Below are 24,389 nucleotides of genomic sequence, written 5' to 3'. Positions count from 1 at the left end.
TCAGCCAGAAAGTCGAGCATGTGGCAAACCCACGCATCCTTGCGTTGCTCCAACGACATGTCTGCGACGTCGATTGGCGACAAGGAAGCTGATGGGGAAGCTGTGTCGGACGCTAGCGGTGAGCGGGAGAGCGCATCAGCATCAGAGTGCTTGCGGCCCGATCGATACACAACACGAATGTCGTACTCTTGCAGCCGAATCGCCCAACGACCGAGGCGTCCCGACGGATCTTTCAGCGATGAGAGCCAACATAGAGCATGGTGGTCCGTGACGACGTCGAAAGGGCGGCCATAGAGGTACGGGCGAAACTTAGCCAAAGCCCAAATTATGGCAAGGCATTCCTTCTCAGTAACCGAATAATTGCACTCAGCTTTCTTTAGAGTTCGACTCGCGTAAGCGACGACGTATTCTTCGTATCCCGGTTTCTTTTGAGCCAGTACTGCACCAAGGCCGACGCCGCTGGCGTCAGTATGGATTTCCGTTGGCGCATCAGGGTCAAAGTGCCGAAGTATTGGAGGCGATGTCAGTAAGCGCCGTAGCGTTTCGAAAGATGTGTCGCACTCTCTTGACCAAGCAGACAGGCCATTAGAAGTTGTCAAAAGATTGGTAAGAGGGGCGATGATGGAAGCAAAGTCGCGGACAAATCGGCGAAAATAGGAACACAGCCCAATGAAACTTCGAAGCGTCTTCATGCAAGTGGGCTTGGGGTATTCGGCAACGGCCCGGAGTTTCGCTGGGTCCGGAAGAACGCCTTCCTTGCAGACGACGTGACCCAGTATCGTCAACTGGCGCGCCGCAAAATGACACTTTTTGATGTTGAGTTGAAGACCAGCTGAGGTGAGGCACGTCAAAATCTCACGCAGGCGGACAAGGTGAGTAGGGAAATCCCTAGAAAAGACTACGATGTCGTCGAGGTAGCAAAGGCAGGTGTTCCACTTGTAGCCGCGAAGGATGTTGTCCATCATTCGTTCGAAGGTAGCGGGGGCGTTGCACAATCCGAACGGCATGACGTTAAACTCGTAGAGTCCATCAGGAGTGACGAAAGCAGTCTTCGCCCGATCGGTGACATCCATCGGTACTTGCCAATAACCCGAGCGTAGATCTAAAGACGAGAAATATTCTGCCCCTTGTAAGCAATCGAGAGCGTCATCGATGCGTGGCAACGGGTACACATCCTTTCGAGTAATCTTATTGAGGCGGCGATAGTCAACGCAGAACCTTATTGATCCATCCTTCTTGCGCACAAGTACGACAGGAGAGGACCAGGGGCTCTGGGACGGCTGTATCACTGCGCGTTTAAGCATGTCGTCGACTTGTTCATTGATAATTTGCCGTTCTGCCGCGGAAACTCGATAGGGTCTTTGGCGTAAGGGAGCATGTGAACCGGTGCCGATGTGGTGTGTGATGCTCGTCGTGCGGCCCAAGGTTGGCTGGGCACAATCGAAGGACGAGCGGAAGTCTTGCAGAAGGGCGAGGAGTTGGCTGCGATGCGATGGCGGTAGATCGTCGGCGATTGAAGGGCGGAAATTATCTGGGGCTGAAGAGTTGGGAACAGGTGACGTCATGGCGTTCAGCTGAAGGTGGTGTTGGTCCTCAGAGAAGTCCAGGTAACGCAAGAGGTCGACGTCTTGTACGTGCCCCAAAGATTCCCCGCGAAGCAAGGTAACGGCGGACGTCAGCGAGTTGGCAACGAGCATTATCGTAGCGCCAGAATTAATCGATAGTACTGCAAAGGGCAGTCGTAAGCCGCGACGACGTAGAAATACGTCCGACGGGGCAAAGAGTGCTGTTCCGTCTGGTGCGGTCGTACAGGTCAGTGCTACAGGGGTCCACGTGTTTGGGGGTATATCTGTGTCCTCAGCGACGACTAGTTTGTGGGGAGGGTCCGACGAAAGAGAGGTCTGCAGCGGCATAAGAGCTACTTCTGCACGAGAACAGTCTATGATGGCGCTATGATTCGATAGGAAGTCCCAACCGAGAATAATGTCGTGGGAGCAGGACGGTAGCACAAGGAACTCGATCACGTAAAGTGCACCTTGTATGGTGACTCGCACAGTGCAGACAGCTGACGGCGCAATGCACTGTGAGCTGGCAGTACGGAGCATTAGTCCTGATAGCGACGTCGTCAACTTCTTTATCTTGCGGCACAGTGTCTCAGAGATGACGGAAACGGCGGCCCCTGTGTCAATAAGCGCAACGGCGGCGGTTCCTTCGACATCGACGTCTATAACATTTGGCGGCGAAACACATGGAGGCCTTGGGCAGTTCGACTTGCATGCAGCTCTTGCCTCCGGAACTGCAGCAATCAGTTTCCCTCCTCCGTAGCTGAGCGACGACGCATGGGTGACAGAGAGCGTCGTCGAGGAGATGGTGATCGACGATTGGAGAAGGATGGTCAATTATCAGCGGCGTACCTAGGTGGTGTGCGTGACGACGAAGGATCAGGTGTGGCCACGGTGTCGAAGAAATAAGGTGGGCAACGGCGGCAGTGGCGAGCGACGTGTCCAGCGACACCGCAGGCGAAGCAGATGGGCCTGTTGTCCGGCGTTCGCCACACGTCTTGACGGCGGAAAAACGAAGGCGAGGGCCCCGCGTAGTGAAGCGGCGACGAAGTCGTGGTCAGTGGCGAGGCAGGGGTCGGCATCGCAGGAGTTGGCATCGCAGGGGTTGGCATCGCAGGTCGGGTATACGGCATAGGCTGCTGATGGGGCCGAGCAGCGACAGCTGCGTAAGTGAGCGGCGCAGTGACGAGTGGTTGTTGGGGTACAAATGGTGGTAGGTGCTCAGCAATTTGGGTCCGAATGACGTGTTGAAGGTCAGGGGCCAAAGTCTGCACTGGCTCGTTCGTGAGAGGTAGTAGTAAAAGCTGACGCGCTACCTCTTCGCGGATAAACTCCTTGATGATGGATAGCAGCGGCTGCTGATGGACAGGGCGAGCAGTAACGTGCAAGCTCGATAGCGTGTCGGTCGTCATGAGGGCTTGGCGCGCGATCAAGCGCTGCCGACGCAACTCGTCAAAGCTCTGACACAAGGAGACGAGTGCAGCGACTGTGGTGGGATTCCTTGCGAGGAGCATCTGAAAAGCATCGTCCTCGATGCCCTTCAGGATATGCTTGATCTTATCCTCTTCCGTCATGGTAGAGTTCACGCGGTTGCAGAGGTTCAGCACATCCTCAATGTAGCCCGTGAAGTTCTCGCCGGGTTGCTGCGCGCGTTGACGCAAGCGCTGCTCTGCCCGAAGCTTGCGATCCGATGGCCGACCGAAAACGTCCGTAATGGAAGTCTTAAAGACGGACCAAGTGGGAATGTCGCTCTCGTGGTTGTTATACCACAGCTGGGCGATGTCCGCAAGGTAGAACTGGACGTAACCAAGCTTCATTTGGTCGTCCCATTTGTTGCTGCCACTCACACGTTCGTATTTCGAGAGCCATTCTTCCACGTCCGAGTCACCTGAGCCGGTAAAGATGGGTGGATCTCGCTGGCGGAACACGGCGCCGCAGGTGACGTGGACTGCCGAAGGTCCCGACTGGAGAGGGGTCTCCTCGGCCATGGTGGCGATGTGGTCACGAACCGGGGGGAGTTTCCGGGAGCGAAGGTCCAGGTTGGTACTGGGAATCCACGTACCTCCACCAAATGTGACGTGGTTTATTGACGCGTCTTCAGGGAATGTCAACAAGCGTCTAGTGTAGGGCGTCGGAGAGCGGCGGGCGTCAAGCAGCCAAAATCCAGGCAAGCGCGAGCTGGAGTCCCCTGCTACTCTTGACACTGCGGCTTGCTTGCTTGCTAGCTTGCTCGTGTGTTTCTTCGTCGTCCTCTCTTCACTACAATATATATATATATATATATATATATATATATATATATATATATATATATATATATATATATATTGTGGGCACTAGTTATGTGCTTCTTTCTCATCTGTGCATTATCATAATCATCATCATCGGGTGTGTGCGCGCTCGGCCCATTCTCTTCCGAGGCCTTGAGTCTAATAAACGTCGCATCAACCAAGAAGTCATACGTGGTGGAGTGGGGTATATATATATATATATATATATATATATATATATATATATATATATATATATATATATATACGCACCAAGTTGGGTAAGATAATCACAGAAAAGTGAAACAGCCGCGCGTGCGAAGCAATTTTATTTAGGCGTCGCTCGAGGTCCACGCTTGAATAGATGGAGCTCGGACCGCGAGCGAAACGTAAATAAAAGTGCTTCGCACGCGCGTCTGTTTGAATGTTCTTTGTATATATATATATATATATATATATATATATATATATATATATATATATATATATATATATATATATATATGTGTGTGTGTGTGTGTGTGTGTCTGTGTGTGTGTGTGTGTGTAACTTGCGCGTAGCACTCACTAAAAAAAGAAAAGATGCCTTTACTAACCTTTCAGCCGTGACACCGCCTTCGTCAGGGTCTTGCGAAACCTGTGCCACAGCCGAAACGTTATTGAATGCATTTTTCCCTTTTCTAATGTGTGCTACCTGGAAGTTCATTCAATGTAGAAAACGCCGCGCGCATGCGCTGTTGTTCGACATGCGCTCATTGGTAGTCGCGAAGGCAATGTCGCCTCTCAACGTCAACTCCTTTTACTCTTTTATATGCACAGAATGAAGCGAGAGTGCCCAATAACGTGCGGATTAATTTTAAAACATTTTTTTCTCTTTAGTAAAAAGCAGCGGAATGCATACAGCATTCTGCACATCTCATTCGTGCACTATGAAGGCTTACCCGTCAGGCAACGAGACATGCCGTTGTTGTAACTTTCAAAGCGCAATTTAAAAATACAATTCCTAAATATATGGTGAAAAAAAAAAGCTCGTTTATGTCACTGTAATTCACAGCCATTACGCTCCCACCAGTGTCTTGTGACACGTTTCGGTCAGTTATCAGTCCTTTTAAGAAAGCACATCACGAATGTATATAGTCATAGAGTAAGTACTTATTCAAAAAAAAAAAAAAGAACGCCAGGCCTGCGCGGAAGCGCAGCACAGTCACAGCGAAAGCTGGAAGAGCGACATTTCTAGAGCCCGTTGGAAACCCTCTTGTGGCCACTAATACAAGTACACCAGCAACGTGCCCACTATGCCCAAATCATAATTTTTGTGAAGTTGGGAAGCACCTACCACGACGTTATTCGTCATTCTCCTGAGAAGTGAGGTGTCATCTGTAAGCATTATGTGCACTTTCGTGATGCTGTGGCTGTTGACGATGAAGAATTATGGCACAGGCCTTTTTAATGGGTAGGAAGCATTCAACAACCCACTCGTTGCGCAATTCGCATTTTGTGAAGCCTGGTTACAGAATTCGCGTTATGTGACGCCTGGTTGTTGTTTTACTCTTCTACCGCACGACATACATATGTTAGTGTGGTTCCTTTCTGACATAAAGCCTGTATAGGGTCTTTTTGCAAAGCAGTCTCAAGCACCGGCATAATTCTGAATATTTTTTTCTTATTTAGTTTTTTTTATTTCGCGCGATAGTGGTTACGGACACCAGCGGCGGCGGACAACTACGGCGCCAAAAACGGCCCTTGTTGTGATCTGATAACAGCTTTCGCTGTAAAAGGCGTGACCTCCACTCATGCTCATCTCCACTTCCATGATCACAAATATTTGTCCCTAAGTAAATATTGACAAGGTTATTGTGTATATATATATTGGAACTTTCTCACTATCAAGGAGGTAATTTCCGCGTCGCTATAAAATCTTCCCTAAATGGTGGCTCTGCGCTGTACAGCACACGTGTGTTTAAATAACCCAATCTAAGGAAAAAAATAAGATGTTATGAGATTGACAGGCATTAAATTCTTTGAACTATTTCCACTCAGACAAAGCTGAGAGGGAGTACCATGTCGAGAAGAACAATACTTTATATTGAGCGAAAGGGAAGGGGCATAGGACCTAGATGGGTGGGGCCCTATGTCCAAGGCTCCACTGGCTTGTGCCACCAGCCGGTTGTGGTCCAGAAGCGCTAGTTGCACCTCCAGGTCCGAGCTAGCGAGGAGTGCCTCCCATTTTACACACAGCTTTCTGTGCTGTACTTATGCTGTAGGCAGTAGAGGGTGTTTTCTAAAACGCGTGCATCTATGATAGCACTGTGCTATCGATGCGCATTAACCAGACTTCACACTTGTGTGCAGATATTCCTATTATTAAAGTCGAGGCTACATGCCAGTTATCGTGTCCTCTCAAATATTACTAATTTTTCTTAGTCGCGTTTGCGCGTATTTCTATTGCAACCTTTATGTTGCAGTAAAAATTAAGATTGGATTCTATATTTCTTACTATCTATCTTACTATGCTTCCGTTATCTACGATAGAGACGTACAAGACTACGATACAATGGAAGAGACTTTCGAGGTAGGCCTACACGTTCGAACCAAAAAGGAATCCCAACCAGGAATGTCTTCGCAGCTTTGATATTCCTATCAAGCGAAAACATTCCAGGATTCAATACGCGGCTGATATTTTGAATCATGAAGTACAATAAAAGCTCCGGTTTTGAAGACCCTCGAGCGGAGCTGTAATCATTCCATTCGACATGGGACATTTTCCGTTGGGTTTTCAGAGCAAGAAAACTACTGCTTGAAAGGCAGTGGATATTATGCGAAAAAGCAGATTTCGCTAGGCTTTCTCTGGCTGAAGGCTGGTATTTTTCAGACAATGCTACGGGCGAGAAACTACTAATCAAATTTCCTGTGCGCATAAACGCCATCGTTCTCTTAAGGAAATCTCCTGGAAAGAAATGCTGAAGGTTTCGTTTGGAATGCCTGCACACCTTCGTGACAACAGAGGAGCTCCACTCACAACTCAAGAAATTTCCATATGCTGAGTGAACGAAAGAAGGGCGAATTAAAGGGTTCGCTTTTCTCTGCTGTGTCTTGTGAGACGTTGTTGAGCAAGTCAAATGCATTTTGTATTCTACATTAGGAGTGATGCGAAATAAAGAAGTAGTTTTGAGAGATTGTGGGAATAGTTATTATATCACGCTGCATTAACAATCATTGCTGTCAGCGCAAAACGGCAAAATTCGCTTTTCTGAAACTCTTTGTGCTGATCAAAGTGGACGATTGGGCCAGTAGGTGATTCATGATCGACTTTGTGCTTGCTGTATCACATTTGCGCACACGCTTCGACGGCGCCAAGCTTGCGGTAACAAATAAAAACTATCTTTAGCTTCGTTTTTTTTTTTACTCTCATTCCTAGCGTTCTGAAACTTATCCAGTTTTAATTTGAGGTAACGCCAGGAGCAAACGAGCAAGATCCTAAGTCGTACACCAAAGGAAATTCGGTTATTATGCAACCACCACATCCTGTTTGTACCCAAACTTCATGGTTCCCGCTAGCTCAAAAAGAAACTCGGAAAGCAGCATGCTGCTCCAATATCCCACCGGTACGGAAGCGCAAGAAACTAAACAAGCAAACAAACAAACAAACAAACAAATAAAAAACGACGATTCTCTTGATGCAGCGCGGGTGCGTCTATAACGGCCAGACACTTGACATGGTACGTCTAGAAAAACTGCCAATTCATTGCCAGTCGTCGCCGTCGAGATAACGCTGACACACAGCGCACTCTTTTCTGCGCACTGAGGTGAAGCGACAGTCTCGGGGCGTGAGTACCGTTTCTTTTGATTACATTTTATTTAGTGCCGCGTCACTGCATACGTCTTGGCGGGACTTTTGAATTATTTAATGTCGATACGCCACGTGGTGTCGTTCACGCGAACTAGGCGGCTGGTGTCCAGAAAAGCTTCATGTGTTGCAGCAAATGTCCGTCTGCGAAGCCCTTTACACTCTATTAGGATACACAACTTGTGGACTTACACATTTTGCATTGAATTATATATATTGAATGAATTCCATTGCATACTGCATCCGCGTTTCGGTAGTCGGTGAGTAGCGAGACTCACGCGGCATCGAAGCTCAACACTCGTCGTCACTGTTTTGTGCGATTTGCGGAGATACTTGACGCACTGAGATTAAAAACTCGTCCCACATAAGTGAGAACGAATTGGAAAAGTTTCGCAAGATGAGAGCCGGTCTTGTGCCGAATGTTCACGATTGGTGATGGTACTGGCTGCTGAAAGAGTTTCATAACGGCACGTGAGCGCGGTCAAGCGTTTGGGCAGCCCGAGCGCGCTGGTATCCGCATGGCTCATTCTCTATACATGCTGGTTTACAACTGCACCACATCGGTATTGTAATCAAGAAGCATGACGAGCCCATCTATGCGCACGAGTGGCACCGCGTTCTGCCAGCGACGGGCAACGGTGGCAGTTAGAATAGCAGTATGATTGGCATGGCCAAGGACATTCCGCAGCAGGACTGGCATGCAATGTTTTAGGGGCGAAGCTCCTTAGGGTGCGGGTCTGTCCCTCCTCTGTAGTATGTAGTAGTAGGTAGCCACCTCTAGTTCTTGGAGTGTTCAGTCAATGGCGCTGTCGTAGCCACCTCTAGTTCTCAGAAAGATCCCTATATGGCGCGGAGGCGCTCGCTGCGTTGCACATGCGTGCTCTAGTCCCCCCCCCCCCCCTCTCGCCTCGCGAGGGCGACGCAGGCAGCGTCTGCTAGCGAGTTTCTTGATTGAAAAAAACCGACTGCTCGCGCTGCACAACCGTTCACTGACCACCCCGTATATATAGGCACTGGATTTTGACCTCCAAGGTAGTGCCTGTCTGAGATTTCTCCTGTTCGTGATTAAACAATAAAATTCGCAGCGTACATGTAAAATTAAAGTGAGCTGCAAGTCGCCACGACCCTTTAGTATAAAGGTGCCCGATCTCACGTCGTTGATGTACTGGGCAGAATTCACGGAAGATTCACATATGGCGCGTCTCATTGGTGGCAGGCAATCGTTCGATTTAGTACGGCGACGTACGCTAGGGGGACCGTTTTAATGAAGGGACCACGTAAACCAACAGTACAATAAAAGTTTGATGCTTAATATTTAGACGGTGTTTCTCACGTGTTTACTTGATTGGAGTATTCACGGTTTACTGATGATTTCCTCCGGAGCTTCGCCCCACTCATCATCATTCACCCCGTGGATATGCTGTGGATTTTTTTTATTGCGATAGCAATTATAAGGACACTCTCGGCTGTTTTTTGCCGTCGCCGTCATATGTATGCATATATATAAAAAGGCACAAACAGAAATAAAGCAGACGAAAAAAATTCCGAAGCACCCGACCGGGGATTCGAACCACCGACCCGTCGCTCCCCAGCCTGCCGCATTAGACAACTCAACCATGCCCCAAGCAGGCGCCGGCGGAGTAACAGCGAGCTATTTATATACACCATTTACCGCTGGTGGTAAGCAAATCTCGGAGGAGCTTGAGCGTGTTTTCTATCACGCAACGCTCCTAATTTTCTTTCAGTTTGAAAACTGCCCTTGAAACGCGCACGACAAAGTGGCCCTTTTCTGTACCCACTCGTGATGTGGAAGGGAAAAAAAAACAAAGAACACCGGGCACACCAGGCACACCTAAATAGGCACACCTTGCATCAAACGCCCCCGTGTGGCAGGAAACGCAGGGGGTCACTCCACGCGGTGCAGTTTAAAAGAAAAAAAAACGCCAGGCCTGCAATGAAACCGCAGCACAGTCACAGCGAAAGCTGGAAGAGCGGCGTTTCTAGAGCCCGTTGTAAGCTCTCTTGGGGCTACAATACAAGTACACTAGAAAGGTACCCACTACGCCATAAATCACAATTTTTGTGAAGTTGGGAAGCACCTACTAAGCCATTATTCGTCAATCGGCGGAGAAGCGACGCACCAGCTACACGTCTGTAGGCATTATGTGCACTTTGTTGACGCGACGACTGATGACGATGAAGAGTTATGGCTCAGCCCTTTGTAATGGATTGGAAGCTTTAAACGGCCCACCAGTTATGTAATTTGCATTGGGTGACGCCCGGTCGCTATTTTTCTCTCCCGTCATGCTGTATAACATACGTTGACTTGCGAGAGACGGGGGAGAGGGGCAAAGAACTTTACTGAGACCCCGAGGAAATGTATCATGCGCTTGGGATTCCTTGGCAACCAATAGAAGTGCACTTGTGAGGAACCCGCTACGCTCTAAACCATTGTAATTTTACTGAGGCCCCTAGGAAATAGATCATGCGCTTATGGGCTTCCTTGGCCACCACAACAAGTGCACTTGCGAGGAACCCACTACGCTCTAAATCATTGTAATTTTACTGAGACCCCGAGGAATAGGATCATGCGCTTATGGGCTTCCTTGGCAACCAATACAAGTGCACTTGCGAGGAACCCACCACGCTATAAATCATTGTAATTTTTGAGAAGTAGGGCAGCAGGCAGTGTGCCATTTTTCGTCATTCTACGGAGAGCCGCGGTACCTGTTAAACGCATGTAAGGCATTATGCGCACTTTGTTGATGCTGTGCCTGATGACGATGAAGAATTATGGCAGAGCCCTTTGTAATGGGTTGGAAGCATTCAACAACTTACTCGTTGCGCAATTCGCATTTTGTAACGCCTGGTTACAGAATTCGCGTTGTGCGACGCTTAGTGCTTATTTTACTCTTCTACCACGCTATATTGCATATGCTAATGTGGTTCCTTCCCGACATGATAGGACCTTTTTGCAAAGTAGTTTCAAGCACCGGCATGTGCTCAGAGGTTGAATACTGGGCTCCCACGCAGAGGGCCCAGGTTCGAACCTCGTTCCATCCTGGAATTTTTTTCTTATTTCGTTTTTTTCTTATTTCGAGCGATACTGGTTACGGACACCGGCGGCGGCGGCGGACAACTACGGCGCCAAAAACGGCCGGTGAAATGATCTCTTAACAGCTTTCGTTGTAAAAGAAATATCTAAGAACATCTGATTCTCCATTGGCGACCCAAGACACTGGGTCACCATTGCTGCTTTGGGTAGGCTGCTCTTGCATTCGGAGGGTCAACAGAGCTTGAGAACAGGGTCAAACGCAAGCTGCGTTCGCGCGAAGGCACGAGGCGCCACACGTGGTGAAATTAAAATTATGCGAGACGCGGGCCATACAGCGTCGTGGCCCGCGCGGCGTCTGCATAGTCTCGCGGTGACCCAAGACGTCTTGGGGACCCACGCTAGTTTATGATTTTTCGGGTTTTGGGCAAACGCGAGCACAACAGCCCAATAGTGGCTTGGTTTCTGCGCATGCGCCCCGGCAGCTCGCCAGCTCCTTGGTCCCCAAGCTTTTTGGGGCCCCAATTCTCAAACTCTGTATTGTCGACACTTGCAGCGCGTTCCATGACATAACTGTGAAAGTTGTTAGTTAACGCTTGCCTTGTGCATGCCTGCGTTCTTTTCGGGCGTCCTTCTTCGTGCTTCAGCGGCGCGCTGCAAGTAATCAGCTGCTTCTCGTTCTTCGTGTGACATTCCAATTTCTTGCTATCGCATTCATTGCTTCGCCCTTGCGGCGAAACTGTGATTTTTTTTCTTTTTTTGCTGAGAAACTGCCGCAGATCCGCCATAATATTTGTGTGAAGACACCGTTTACGACGAGCCGTGCTATGTACAAAGCGGTAGCCGCACGGCCGTTCTACGCTTTGCGATGCACCTCACGGCTCCAATCATTTTAAGTTGTTTGTACCCATCAAGAGCTATGGCCTTCTAGGCCAAAAAGTCAAACCGTGAATCGCGGAGGCCACGGGAAGAAGCGGCGTCGCTGATACACTTCGGTTGGACCGATTAACCTGGACTCTATGTATACTTGTATGCTTCATTGAGAAAAATCGCATTTCTGAAAGAGGTAGAAGGGAGGTGATATACCGCTATTTCAAGAATCTCTGGAGATTTTTAGGGCCAACCAAGAACCATTTTGAGTGCGCTCATTATTTGTGCGAAAAGCCAGAACATTGAACTTAGGCGCAGCTGGCGCAACTTAAACTGGGACTGCCTCAGCGAGGCGCAGACAAGTTGGATTATAGCAAAATGCCTCAAATAGTGCAGTTTCACCACTACTGGCCGTTTTCAGTGGCAATGGTCTCAGCAATTGAAGAGAACCGCGACGATGCAAGACAAACTTTAAGCGCCAGAGTCTGAACGCTTTCGAGTATACGGATATTGATTCCGAGGGTATTTGTGAGCACATGCATGCTGTATTGCGAGACAACCTGGGGCACTTGAGTAGATGCATTGATACAACTGCACGAAACGCTTTTTCGCGGGCATGATCAGAGTAGAGCTTTAATAAAGACAAGAAAGAAGATGCGCGTTCTATGACACACGTCTAATAAGTTATTAATAATAATAATAATAATAATAATAATAATAATAATAATAATAATAATAATAATAATAATAATAATAATAAACTGCATTACCGGCCTTGGATTACGTTAGATAAGGACGAAATGTTAGGCTTAATGGCTTGTCATAATTTTTTTCTTGCACTGCTGAATAGAGACAACACGGGAAGCAAAGTTACGGCTGATGCGGATGATGCGCGAGCAACAGCGGGTTGCGCATCATTCTATGTCATCAACTTTCGTCGCCGCCTCTGGCTTTAGCGCAACAAGAGCCACTAACTCGCCCTGTTCATTGCCAGTTGACCCTCCGCCTTAGCGCGAACGGAGCGCTGCTCTTGGTGTACCTGCGCAAGTCTGCACCATCACTGGCACAGTGCGACACTATAGTTGCCGTCTGCTTCCTTTTGAGTGATTTGCTTTCGTGAATAGATGCGAGTGAGGCATGTAAGGGCTCAATGCAAATAAACAAGGATACGCGTTTTTTTCTGCTCGACAATGAAGCTGAGAGTAATCCGGCTTCTGATGAAGCAGAAAAAAACATGTATACAAAAACACAGATGTATGCATGGAATTCTGTACTTTTATTCCTGTTCATCTGAGAGCACAACAGTTCACAACAAAGACACTTCAGAACTCTCCGCGCTCTACTCTTAACAATAGCTGTAAATATGTATAGATATATATGTTTATGCATTCGTAAGCAATAGTGTGAAAGGCGCAAAGCTCTTCGTTCCAGAACGTGACGAATCAAAATAGGTGGCCGTTGCAAGTAGTTCTGGAGCGCTGAATGCGCTTCGCATCTTGCCGATGCCATGCTAATTATGTACAGAGCATTGTACTTACGAGTCTACCCTAGACTGGCAATGCACTTTCTTCTTTTTTACAAAATATAACACCCTACGACCACGTTTGTCCTAATCCTACGAAGGACAGTGACATGAAGCAAAGTAGCAAGCCACAAGAAAAATTTATAAGCGTAAGCAAGAGATAGTGCACTTTGTTTTGCCGCGTGGCGGCCGAAAGCAACTTTGCAAGGCAGCGGCTTCAACGCCGAGTGAGCTATCCACATTGGTGCTCTTGTGAATAAATAAGAGGCACCTTCCACATGCGAATCACATTGACAAGAGCGTGTGACGGGGCTCTCATTGTCTGTACACAACTAGAGTTGAATCCTTGTGTCTAAGTACCACAATGACATCTGCACCACGACGTACTTGGTTCGCGCCATCACTCCACAAAGAAGTTCTGGGCACTGGCTAGGCTGCATGCTTTCGAGGAGCCATAACCAAGATATTCAGAGAAAAAAAAAAAACAAGCTCTTTCTTCATGGAATGTTCCGGCTTTGTAAAAATGTTCGTTCGTATTTTGCTACTTCACTATTCTATACAATATTAACAATGGCCACAGGAAAGAGCTGGCAAAATTACAGCGCTAACAAAAACCGACGACAATGCAGCATAAAGCCGACAGAGTGCATGCTCTGTCGCAATGGTCGCGGCCATTTCCTGCAGAGGGCATCTTACCACACAGTGATTGTGTCCCTTAAGCGACTTCATCACTTTCAACCCCTGCAACTGATGCACATAACGCGGTGAACTTGAACATCTCGAAAAACATCAAGCGAACATAGAGGTGAGACTCCGTTTTCCGTCCTTCTATTAAGGCAAACAGAGGAAACAAATGCGTGCGTCCCTCATCCTAAAAAATGCCGTAAAGTTTTGTTTTTCCAGCACGCATTGTACATAGAAACTTGGAAATTGATCTTGCGTATGAACATAAAGCCCAGAATAGCCGATCACAATATAGCTTCCTGGATTAGTAAGTTATTCTTTTATATTCTTCTCACTGTTCATTACAAGACACATCATGCTTGATGTGCAACGTTTGCATAATCAAGTTCCATAATGGATTGAATACGAAGAAGATTGTTTTTCGGAGTTGTTAATGTGCAACGGGAACAATGAAACAATCAGAGACCAGTCTTATCGGGGCACGTTCTGCTTTTTGTTCTAGTAACGTCTATCGCACTTAATAAGCAGGAACGAAGCGCCACGTGGCGGTTTCATTCCGTGAACCGTGCCAATAATATCTGCAATTTAACGTAATCTTTACAAATGATAGAAACAGACAAACACGAATTTCCCATTCACAGCATTCAGGCAGAATAACTGTAATGCAATAAATTCGACTATTAGCTGCTGAAACCATAATCGTGGTAACCGTAATCTTGATTAAGTGCACGATATGTCGCCACCCGGTGTCATCTTCCCATCACACATCAGAGATATAAGCTTATTGACCCTGTTTTCCTCTTGATTGGTTGAACAACGGACTTGTTGCTACATTATACACATATGATATTTCTCGAAGTGAGTATGTGCTATTTCAGAGGCCCGTTAAAGCGCAGCCGCAAAGTCGGTACCCGCTGCCTTGTGTAACAATGTGAGGATATTATGCTGCTTACGTTGTACTGTGTTTGAATGCGGAACGGCGCGCCTTGGCCGCACCAGCAGTGAATGGAAATTGACGTATTTTCGCAGTAAAAAAGTCACTAGTTTAGTTACAGTGTGTCGAGGAAACTCAACACTGGCATAGCCAAAAGATAGCCCCCTCCCTCCTAAATTTTTGAATTTTGTATTAGACGCACATATACACACTCACAAACGTACACAAAGGATGGTTAAATGCCCCGCCCAAAAAAACAAAAACATTTATGGCTACGCCCCTGAGACGCACGGAATCCAAATCTTGGTATCATAGGAAAGAAATTTAAAACTTACTCGAATAATGCATTTTTTTCCGTCCAAGGTAGTATTGTACTTCCTAGGGCACGCACTAATTAGGGACAAAACGCCGCCACCAAGGTGTGGAATATTCGAGCCATCGCCCTCAATATTTGCTTACAAACATTCAGTTCGCCGGTGTTCGAGTCGTTGATTTATATGCATGTCACTAGCGTTACTTTTTCGTCTCTGGTGCAGTGTATTTCGTGTATCCTATATTTAAGGTCATTTAGTGACTGTTTTATGTAACTATTAATTAGTATTAAAGTCCTAATAATCGTTTCTGCGACACCTTGTTAGTCTTTGCTTATTTGCTCACTTATATTGCATGTGTAGTTCAGTTTGCAATAGTTTTATTGTCACTACATTTTATGCACGTATATCGCAATTTTGCACTTTTGCTTCTGTTTTTGCTTTTTTATGTATCTTATAACAATAGGTCCCATTGCAGTGTTCGCACTAAGGGACCTCCTTCTGTGTAACCCTCCCAATTATGTAACCCCCTCAAGGTACGTTCATTAAACTGAAACTGAAAATATCACGATCGAGAAAGCGGTCGCCATTTTATAACTTATTTTACTTTTTTCATGTGACAAGCATACATAACAGATTCATTATATTTATACATACTGACGTGAATTGACTCACGCTCACTCATCAAGTCTGAAAAGAGCTCGAGCTTCGGAACAATGCAATGACCCACTGAGCACAAGTCAATAAAGGAGGTAGCCGTACACGGCTCTGAAACGTCGAACCGTGTCTTTTAGTTCGGTCAGTGACTGTGATCCACTTCACTCACTATACATAGATTGTGTGGTTGATGCTCGTCACCTTGAAAAGATAAACTGAGCTGTAAATTGGCAGCAATCTTCTAGGTTGTGTGCTTGCGCCTGCGTTTTCTCGCGGTCAGTAGTTACACTAGGGTGTCTTCACTAACCAGCTTGCTGAAAGGCTAAGCTAGTTGTTGAAAAGTCGTGGTTCAGATATCATAATACCTCCCTCCCTAGGCACCGCAGTAGAAGAATAGAAAGAAAACACATGGTGAGTGCAAACGAGTGCCGCTACGCGAAGGAGCACAATGCGTCATGCCGAACAACAGCAGTGTATTGACGTTTTGTAGTGCTTGGAGAGAGGCGGTTTCATTTTTGCAAAAAGATATAAGCTTCTAGCCTATTGAGGCTTCAGGGCAGTTCTCACAATCCCAACCGTCGAAGCTCTTTAAAGGAGCCTCCACTTGTGCGCGCTTAGCGTCAGCGTAGGGCCATTTCATGCTGGCTTTCAAAAACACACATACTATAACTGCATCCATTTTTGAACATCGTAAATGAGAATGCTGTTACAGAAGTTGAAATAAAACACGCTTCGGGTTTTGTTCTTTTAAATACCAGATTACACTATTTACCACTCACAGTCATTCCTCTTTTTTTGCCCTTTTTTGATAACATTGCTTTGGTTCTGGGACTAGCCCAGCATTCTTCGTAAGATGTAGGACTCCGCTTGTTGAGGCTTTGAAAAAATGGATCACTTAAAAAAATATTGTTGTAGAGGAGCGCCTTCGTCGCTTATTAATGGAGAAAGAAACGACACACATCACGTCCATTACTCATTGTGCTTCCAGCTTAAATAGGATACTAAGAAAAAAGAATCGGTTGTATACTCGGTGAAACAAACTCGGTAAGGGTGACCGATTTGGTAGGAAAACGGGATGTTTCCGCTACGCAACTTGAAACCTGACACGCCCTTCTTCACGATCTCGGCTACTTCACACCTTAATAGGTGCGTCATACGTTCTATGGCATATGACGTACCAAATACTAAAATCACCTCTTATAGATTTCCTTGACAAGGTTACAAATTCTGGCCGTATTATGCAGAAAGTCATTAGGAAACAAAGTGTCAACATTCACTTTAGTAGTTCCAACTTCTACGAAACATCATTTGTCCGACCCAACATGGAGGACACGGACAAGCTTTTCCAGTCCTCCAATATTTTTGTGGCACCGCCATCGTGTACCTTACGGCAGTGCGACCAAAGGACAAAACGTCTTAGATGATTAGGGCTTAGATATGTGCTACAGGTCGTTGTGATCCATTCCAACGCAAGTGTGTGTGCGGGCTGCCTCACGTTGAATGTGTATGCCTCGTCTTCAAAAATGTATGACCTATGTTTCAAGTGATGCATTCCCCCGCGCTGTGCTTCTCAAATAAGATGATATTTCTGTTTATTGTCGAAATACTGGAACGCAAGACGTCTACTTTCATTAGGTCATTAAGATTACCGCCACCTCTGATGTCTTCTGTTTATGAATTGAAGCGCAGCTTGTAGTTTTAGAATTTACGTCATGTTGAAGAACGTATCTCCAATTTTTCTTGTAACGACAAATGCGTCTGTTATCGTTCACTTTGCTTTCTTAAGCTGAATTCTGCAGCCCTTTTGCATACTGAATATTTGGCGGGCAGATATGCAAAATATAGACTATTTTACGTAAGCCATGTATCTCGCGACGTGAATTCAAAACGTCAGGAAACCCCGAATGCACCAACCCGACCGTTTTCTTCTGTATACGCCTACCGTGGCGCTGTTTGTTTATTTGTGCAAGATAAAGGACCGGTAAGGTTAACAGCCCACTATGGCGGCACCGAAACCCACCCGTAAAACAGTCTATAAGCAAAGAAGAGATGTTAGGATTAGCGACATCGGAATTTCAGGAATTTGCGTCACTGCCACTCCTCCCTTTTAGCTACTCCAAAGCAACTGACAAAAACACAATTGCTGCTGCTCCCGTTCTATTATACGCGGTGTATTACGATGTGCCTGGAAATTCTCCATTTTAATGAAAGAGAAGTAAATGACAAGTGCGAGAAAAGTCATGTATCGTTTGTAGGGTGACCAACCCTCCATGATACGCCACGTTTTCCGGAGGTGCAGCCTCTTGAAGATGTGAGCTGGCTGTCATGAGTTTTTTTTTTCGGCTGAGCTGTTTTGCCCTTTATTTACATTCAAGATTTCTTACAGTGTGAAAAATCATTTCTGTATCTCTGTCGCTTTCTCGTTGATACCAGTTCGCACAGTTTGCGCCTATATTATTTTACCTCTACCTTGTGGGTAGCAGCACAAACACTGTAACGGTTGCCGTAGGATGTGTGGTAAAGCTGCGTTGTTGGCGTTTATCTTTTAAACCAAACTGGAATGCAATTTTTTGAAGGAACGTTCTTTCATCATTCGTAATCTGTAAAGACTACGTTTAAGACGAGCGTTCAGATCGCGCTGCTTGAGTTCATCCCCCTACACCACACCCCACCGCACGCATTTTTTACCGATGAAGATTCCGCGATGTATCTGTGCTAACTTGCACTGAGTGTCATGTATGATAGCAAACTGTTTTGAACACTATGTTTTCTTTGTGCCGAAGAGGTAGTCAAAATAGAACGGGTGGCCGTGCATGCGTCTCTAAGTTATTTTCCCGAACAACTAGTATATAAAAAAACCTCGTAATACGAGTTTGCAAAATTCTGCCACTGCCGAGACAGTCAAACCTCAATTTCACGCCATGACACTAATTCGAGACTTTCCAGGAAGCACTGAGAATTTGGCCACGTTGAGCCTGCACACATTACGTACTCAAAGCTTGTCAACGATGAAAAGTGGAAGCTAACTTGCAGCGGAAGGACATCGGAACCCCACTCAGAGGAACACCTCTTGGCACGAAGCACATTGGGTTTTCGTAAGAACTGTGGGAATCACAGATATCTCCCCTCGCCGGCGGTGGTGATACGAGGTAGCAACGAGAGCCATTGAGTATGTCCCTGGACGCGCGAACGCTTCATAACCAAGCAAAGCGAGCGGCCAGGAGGAGTGGCGGACCGACTGTCGCAGCGACTGTTTGTGTACGCCGGTGTGAGGGATAGTGACCGCACGGTGTTTCAAGTGGTCGTAACCTGTGAAGTCTTCATAAACGTTTTCCAAGTCTGATCTACAGTCTCCGGCGTACATTTGGTGCTGACGGCTTCAGGAACACCACTGGACATGATTAGGTACTTCTAATTTCGCTGCGCTTCACGTTCGCGGACAATTCCAGAGGGGAGATTATATTATTTAGCAATCGATTGTTAAAGAAATAAGGAACGCATTAATCATTTTATCAATCGTGGTGTCTGGCCTGCTGGGAAAGACGCCGGCACAAGAAGGCGAAACAGACAAAACATTGCATTTCCTTTTTTTTAATTTGCGCTTCAAGTAAATCACGGAACCTGATAAATCCCACCATGTTTAAGTTCTTTAAACACACAAACCATAGCTGTCTTTTGCGCGTACTGACAAAATGAGCGTTTCTGTTTTGCATACGTACCACGTTAAGCACCTCGGAAAGTTAAATGTTATGTATCTGGCACATTCAACGGAAAAAGGCAAATTGACACAAGCGTGTCTGATGCATAAATAAGAAAAATGTGGGGAACCTATGGCAGTATTGGATACTTTTCTGAACTGCCTTGCTTTTGTGTCACGTTCGTTAAATTCTCAATTTGTGTTTGTCTACGATGGCACGGGCGATAATGAATATAAGCCATTAAGTGTGTGCAGTCGGACTAGTTTTTGTTCGCATGACGATGTGTGCGCAGGCCCTGCATGCGTTGAAAAATAAAGCATGGATTGCGTTTTTCTATGTAAGGATAGCGAGAATAGTCTAAAGTTAGAGGACGCGACGCTTGGATAGCTTTCTTGCATGGCACGTGTCGTTCTTTCTTTTACAAATGTCATATGTTGCGTGCTTGACTTGTCATAGGGGCACCAATCCCCTTCGTGGGTTTCGGCCAGTTTTTCAAGCCAACAACTAAGGGCTATTTCTGTTTTGCCATTATCAATTCGATGAATAATTATTGCAAATGAAATCCCACACGCTTCTTCGATATTCAATGAGAATGCAATGCTTGCGTTAGATAACAGGCTTATCGTCTCTTTAGGTGATCACTTGAGCGTAAAGCGTCCAATCTTCTTTGTGTCCCTTGCACCTACTTTTCTGTCCTTGCCCGGCATTATATCTACAGGCGAGTATTTACTACAGAATTCCTGTGAAGAAACTCGGAGGCCCAATCGTAACAGTGCACTATCTATATTGTTTTTCCTTCCAACAGGCTGTATTGTACACTACAAGGAGTATGCTGTATTATTCGTAGCGCCTATTGGCTGAGGGATGTGCCTTATTCAAGCATGATTATATGCAGCATAAATTACTTGCAACATAAAGCACGATCACTCTCAGCACGATTATTGCAGCAAAAATTCATCAGTTCCGTGTACGTAATGCATAAGGGATTGCGAGATCAAATTCATCTTTCAAGCTAAAGGGTTAACTCAACATCATCTTAGGGCTCCTCGCAGTCGCATATAGAATCTACTGAAGGTAACGTGAACACATTATTTAAAATGCCGAGGAAATTGGCGTACGGCCCGTACAGAAACCCTGTTTCAGAAGCATAAGGTATCTCAAGTCCATATCATTTCTAAACGCGGACTTGTGCGTGAAGATTACTTTGATGCGAAAAGCAATAATACATTCCTTGGATAACTAGCAAAATTGTCGGTTAACCTATACCACTGTAACCCTCATACATCTAAAACATGGAAGGTACTGAATTTTAGGTTAAGTTGCCCTTCTCAAATGATAAGTAATAATTTACCAAGACTATTAAACTCATACAATGGGCCAGGTTGTTCTTTACAAGATCTATTTCTGCCATAATTTAAAGGGGCCGTGTAACACTTCCTCAGCATGGTCAGAAAACACCGCTGCTCGCTAGTCGAGGCTCCTGAAAACATGCGAGCCAAACATCATAGCGCAGCATGCGGCCTGGAATTTACAACTAATTCTCAAAATCAGATAGAAATCGTTCCTTCTTTTCTCGACAAGTGATGCCATAAGCCCAAATGACCGCGCCATAAACCCAAAGTGCACGGCCATTGGCTGATTTGAGCATCGTGAGGTGCATAGTTACCGTCACCGCCGCGGGATGGCGCCACGTGCCCGCGCTCAGAGTAAGCCGCGCGTTCGAATAAAAACGGAAAGGACAGTGCTCAAGGTCATGAGGGGCGAAGGGACGCATCTTCCTGCCCCCTTGTCGTCTTTCTCCCTCGCTAGTGTACGACACGGGAGAGAAAGCGCTTAAAGCGCATGGTAAATCCTTGTAATTCCGCTTGTACTTGACGGATTATAATTTTTTTTTTGCGGCGGTCTAGTCGTGAGTAAATAGGCTCATTTAATGAAGCCATTCGACGGTTACATGGAACAGTGTCTCAGGGCCCTTTTAAAACGTTGTTGCTTTTCATTCAGCCTTTATTTACGCTATGAGTGCTCATGGTGGGATATCTGTACTTTTGCATGCTATGATCTTTCATAGCCATTTTTTGGCCCACTGTCTCTAATTTTATAGCTTGAGCGAAATGTATTTCCTTTTTTTCCCTTTTCATAGACTGTAATACTTCCATAACCCTTGTTTCAGTACAATGCGTTTCGTGTCCAAGAGTTGAGGGCCCCTCAAGCCGTGCGCTTTTTCTCATTAACCTCCTACATTTACTCATCTTTGAGTGTGTATTCGTATTTGTGCACATGCGTAATTGTAAATCAATAAGTCAAATCAAATGAAACATTCTTTCCGCACCTGTTTAGTTTACTGCACAAGAAAAGTGGCTATGCTAAAAATGGTAAATACGTCTGGGATGGTATGAGTTGGACTAGTGGAAGAAATTAGCAACACTGTAAGGGGTTGTTCTAGCTAGTAGCACTTTAGGGTCTCTAGCGAAATCGACTGCGTAATTTTATGCTTATTTTTCGAAGAACGTATCACACTATCGCCCATGTTAGAACACCACGTAGAAAAACGTGCTCATCCCATTCTTAAGGGTAGTTCTTTTGGGTCTAGTCGGTGTCATATGACTTTAAAGTGAGGAGCGCGATTTGAGACAAGCACACAGAGACACGCAAAACCAAAAAAAGAACGCTCATACTTTCTTCATTTTTTTCTGTTTTTCATAATTTGCACCCCTCGTTTTACAGCCGTCCTAGTCTTAATTCTCAATTTCTCATGGTGTCTAGTATATGTGGTAGCGCTCTGCTATTTAATTTGTGCTCAGGTAAGATTCACTGACACTGCGTCAACATAAGTATGACAACAAAAAAAAGAAAGCAGTGTTGTATATGCTTGCAAATATTTGCATGGGTCTAAATATGAAATATATGTGAACTCGCCTAGAGTAAGCATTTCTGGTTACGACAAGACGCTACGCTACGCACTGGAATGTCGCAGGAACATACAAGAAAGCAAAGCCCAGCCAACCTGTCTTAATAATGGTCGTCAAAACCGCAAAAGTGAATCCGTGCGGCGCGAATTCTTAGGACTATTCCTCGCTGTACTTAGTCCGCTATAACGTTCTGGTAATTATCTCTCACGCTTCACACTCTTATTCTTGCTGTATTCTTTTTCTACTTTGATGAACTGTCCAATCGTGTTTCTTTGCCTTAATAAGGTTCTTCGAAAAAGAACTGCCTGAACGTCTTCGGCGTTCAAACGCAGTGAACAAATCCTAAGAGTACCTTTCAGAAAACCTTTCACAAACTTTGAGCAATAAAACCACGGCGAAATTTTACGCATGGCAACATGTTGGTAGGAAATAATGACAAATATACAATTGCTAACTGGGATACAACCGTTTCTTTTTAACTTGGGTATTCCCAGAAAACTAAGCAGAGCTCTCATCACTGCATTGCCCAGGCTACATTGTGCTAACCTCCGCGACAGCCGCGGTAATACTTTGCTTTTTCTCCCGTCGAACCCGTAAGGCGAGTGTACGCGCACAAAGTCCTCTGCGGAAGATCGCCACTGCGAGAAGGCAAACGAGCGACTGCACTGACGTAACAAACACGGTGCTTGCCTGCCCAAGTCCAATCTAGTTCACGGTGACCGTAGCAATCACCAACAGTGCACGCACTTTAACAACAGTCAACTGGTGCACAGCGCGTTCCATGCGTCGCGGAGCACCATCCGACACGGAAGAAGGCTTTCAAGGGATTCACTTTCGTGCCCCAGGGTAATACAGCGTCAAAGAACGGTGTTTTCCCACTTTGGAGGGACCCACTAAACACGTAGAAGGCAACCTTCGAATTTTTTTCTTCTCCTCAAAGAAGTTTAGTTTGGTTCTCTCTCTGCTGGACATTAGGCCTCTATCTAAACGCAAGGAGTGTCTTAAATCACGATCTCACATTTTCTGCCAATTTTTTTTTTCTGTCAGCTAAACAGTGTTTTCTTTTTTATGGGGTTTCCCAAGGATGGGGCCGTCCGAATACATAAGGAAAACAAAGTGCTTTTGAGACTATCAGGCGCAGACAGCGCTGATACGAAATGCTGTTTTCTTGCAGCCATATTCAGTAATATTAACGCTAAGCTATCTCGCTCTCTCTGTTATTTCGATGACCCTTTACGTTCTCACCGTAACACACTGCTATGGCAGCCCTGAATTCATGACATTTTGAACGGGCATTCGAGTACGTAGCCTCTTTTTACCAGAGAAGTGTAATCTGGTGATGATTCTGGAAAACATCACTGGTGGCCCTGGGCGTACCTCAGTGGCCGCGTTACGGCACCCGCTCCGTACGTAAACAATGTGGTTTTGTGGCTCGAATGGAAAGTGCCTTCTCCCGTGCGGGCAGCGCTACCATATCACACAGGACTGGACTTGTGGTGACACTCGTCGAAGGACGCGTCGTTGTTGTTCCCGTTCGACGGCTTGACGCGCTTTTCGAGCAGCAGAGTGGAATCTCCGCCGCCACCCTTGTGGCTGCCGAAGGAGCCACGCGAGGTTTCGACGGGTCCCTCGGCGCTCCCGGAGGGGTCGCTGCTCAAGATGCGTATCTTCTGAATCATCTCGCGGATCTCGTACCGCAAGATACCCAGGAAGCACAGCTTCAAGAAGGCCATCACGCAAAAGCCGAGCACGCAGAGCAAGTCGGCGCTTCGCTGCAGCCACCTGAGGAGAGCGTCGTGGCACGGTGTACGGTAGGCGCCCGTCGCACGGTCCAGGCACGCGGCGTGCGGCCGTGTGGCCGGGCAGCAGGAGGCGGGAACCTGATGACGCATCCATGGGTGGGCCATACGCTGCTCGCGAAGCCAAGCGGTGGCGTTGTAGTCCTCCGGTCCGTCCACACCGCAGCAGCGCTGCTCGGCCTGTAGCCGATCCCACAGGAGTCGGTAACCCGGACGAAGGCCGTAGCCGTCCTGCGTCCACAATGCTTCACGTCAGGCCTACCACGTGACAGTTT

General features: G+C 46.4%; 2 protein-coding genes across 5 annotated transcripts in view; one reads left to right on the top strand and one right to left on the bottom strand.

Moving 5' to 3' along the window:
* Positions 1–24,389, top strand: part of LOC119382249 (pseudouridine-5'-phosphate glycosidase) — a gene marked incomplete in the record, with an annotated part of 1,023,505 nt that overhangs the window by 457,161 nt on the left and 541,955 nt on the right.
* Positions 12,865–24,389, bottom strand: part of LOC119384112 (CD151 antigen) — a 367,764-nt gene continuing 356,239 nt past the window's right edge. For all 4 annotated transcript variants that reach the window (XM_037652406.2, XM_049412774.1, XM_037652407.2 and 1 more), the window contains one exon: positions 12,865–24,345. In XM_037652406.2, coding sequence (XP_037508334.1) covers positions 23,791–24,345 — 555 coding nt within the window. In that variant the 3' untranslated portion in view covers positions 12,865–23,790. The remainder of the gene's footprint in view (positions 24,346–24,389) is intronic.

The sequence above is a fragment of the Rhipicephalus sanguineus genome, chromosome 2, assembly GCF_013339695.2.
Source record: "Rhipicephalus sanguineus isolate Rsan-2018 chromosome 2, BIME_Rsan_1.4, whole genome shotgun sequence".
NCBI classification, from domain to species: Eukaryota; Metazoa; Arthropoda; class Arachnida; order Ixodida; family Ixodidae; genus Rhipicephalus; species Rhipicephalus sanguineus.
This window is presented reverse-complemented; position numbering and strand designations above follow the sequence as displayed.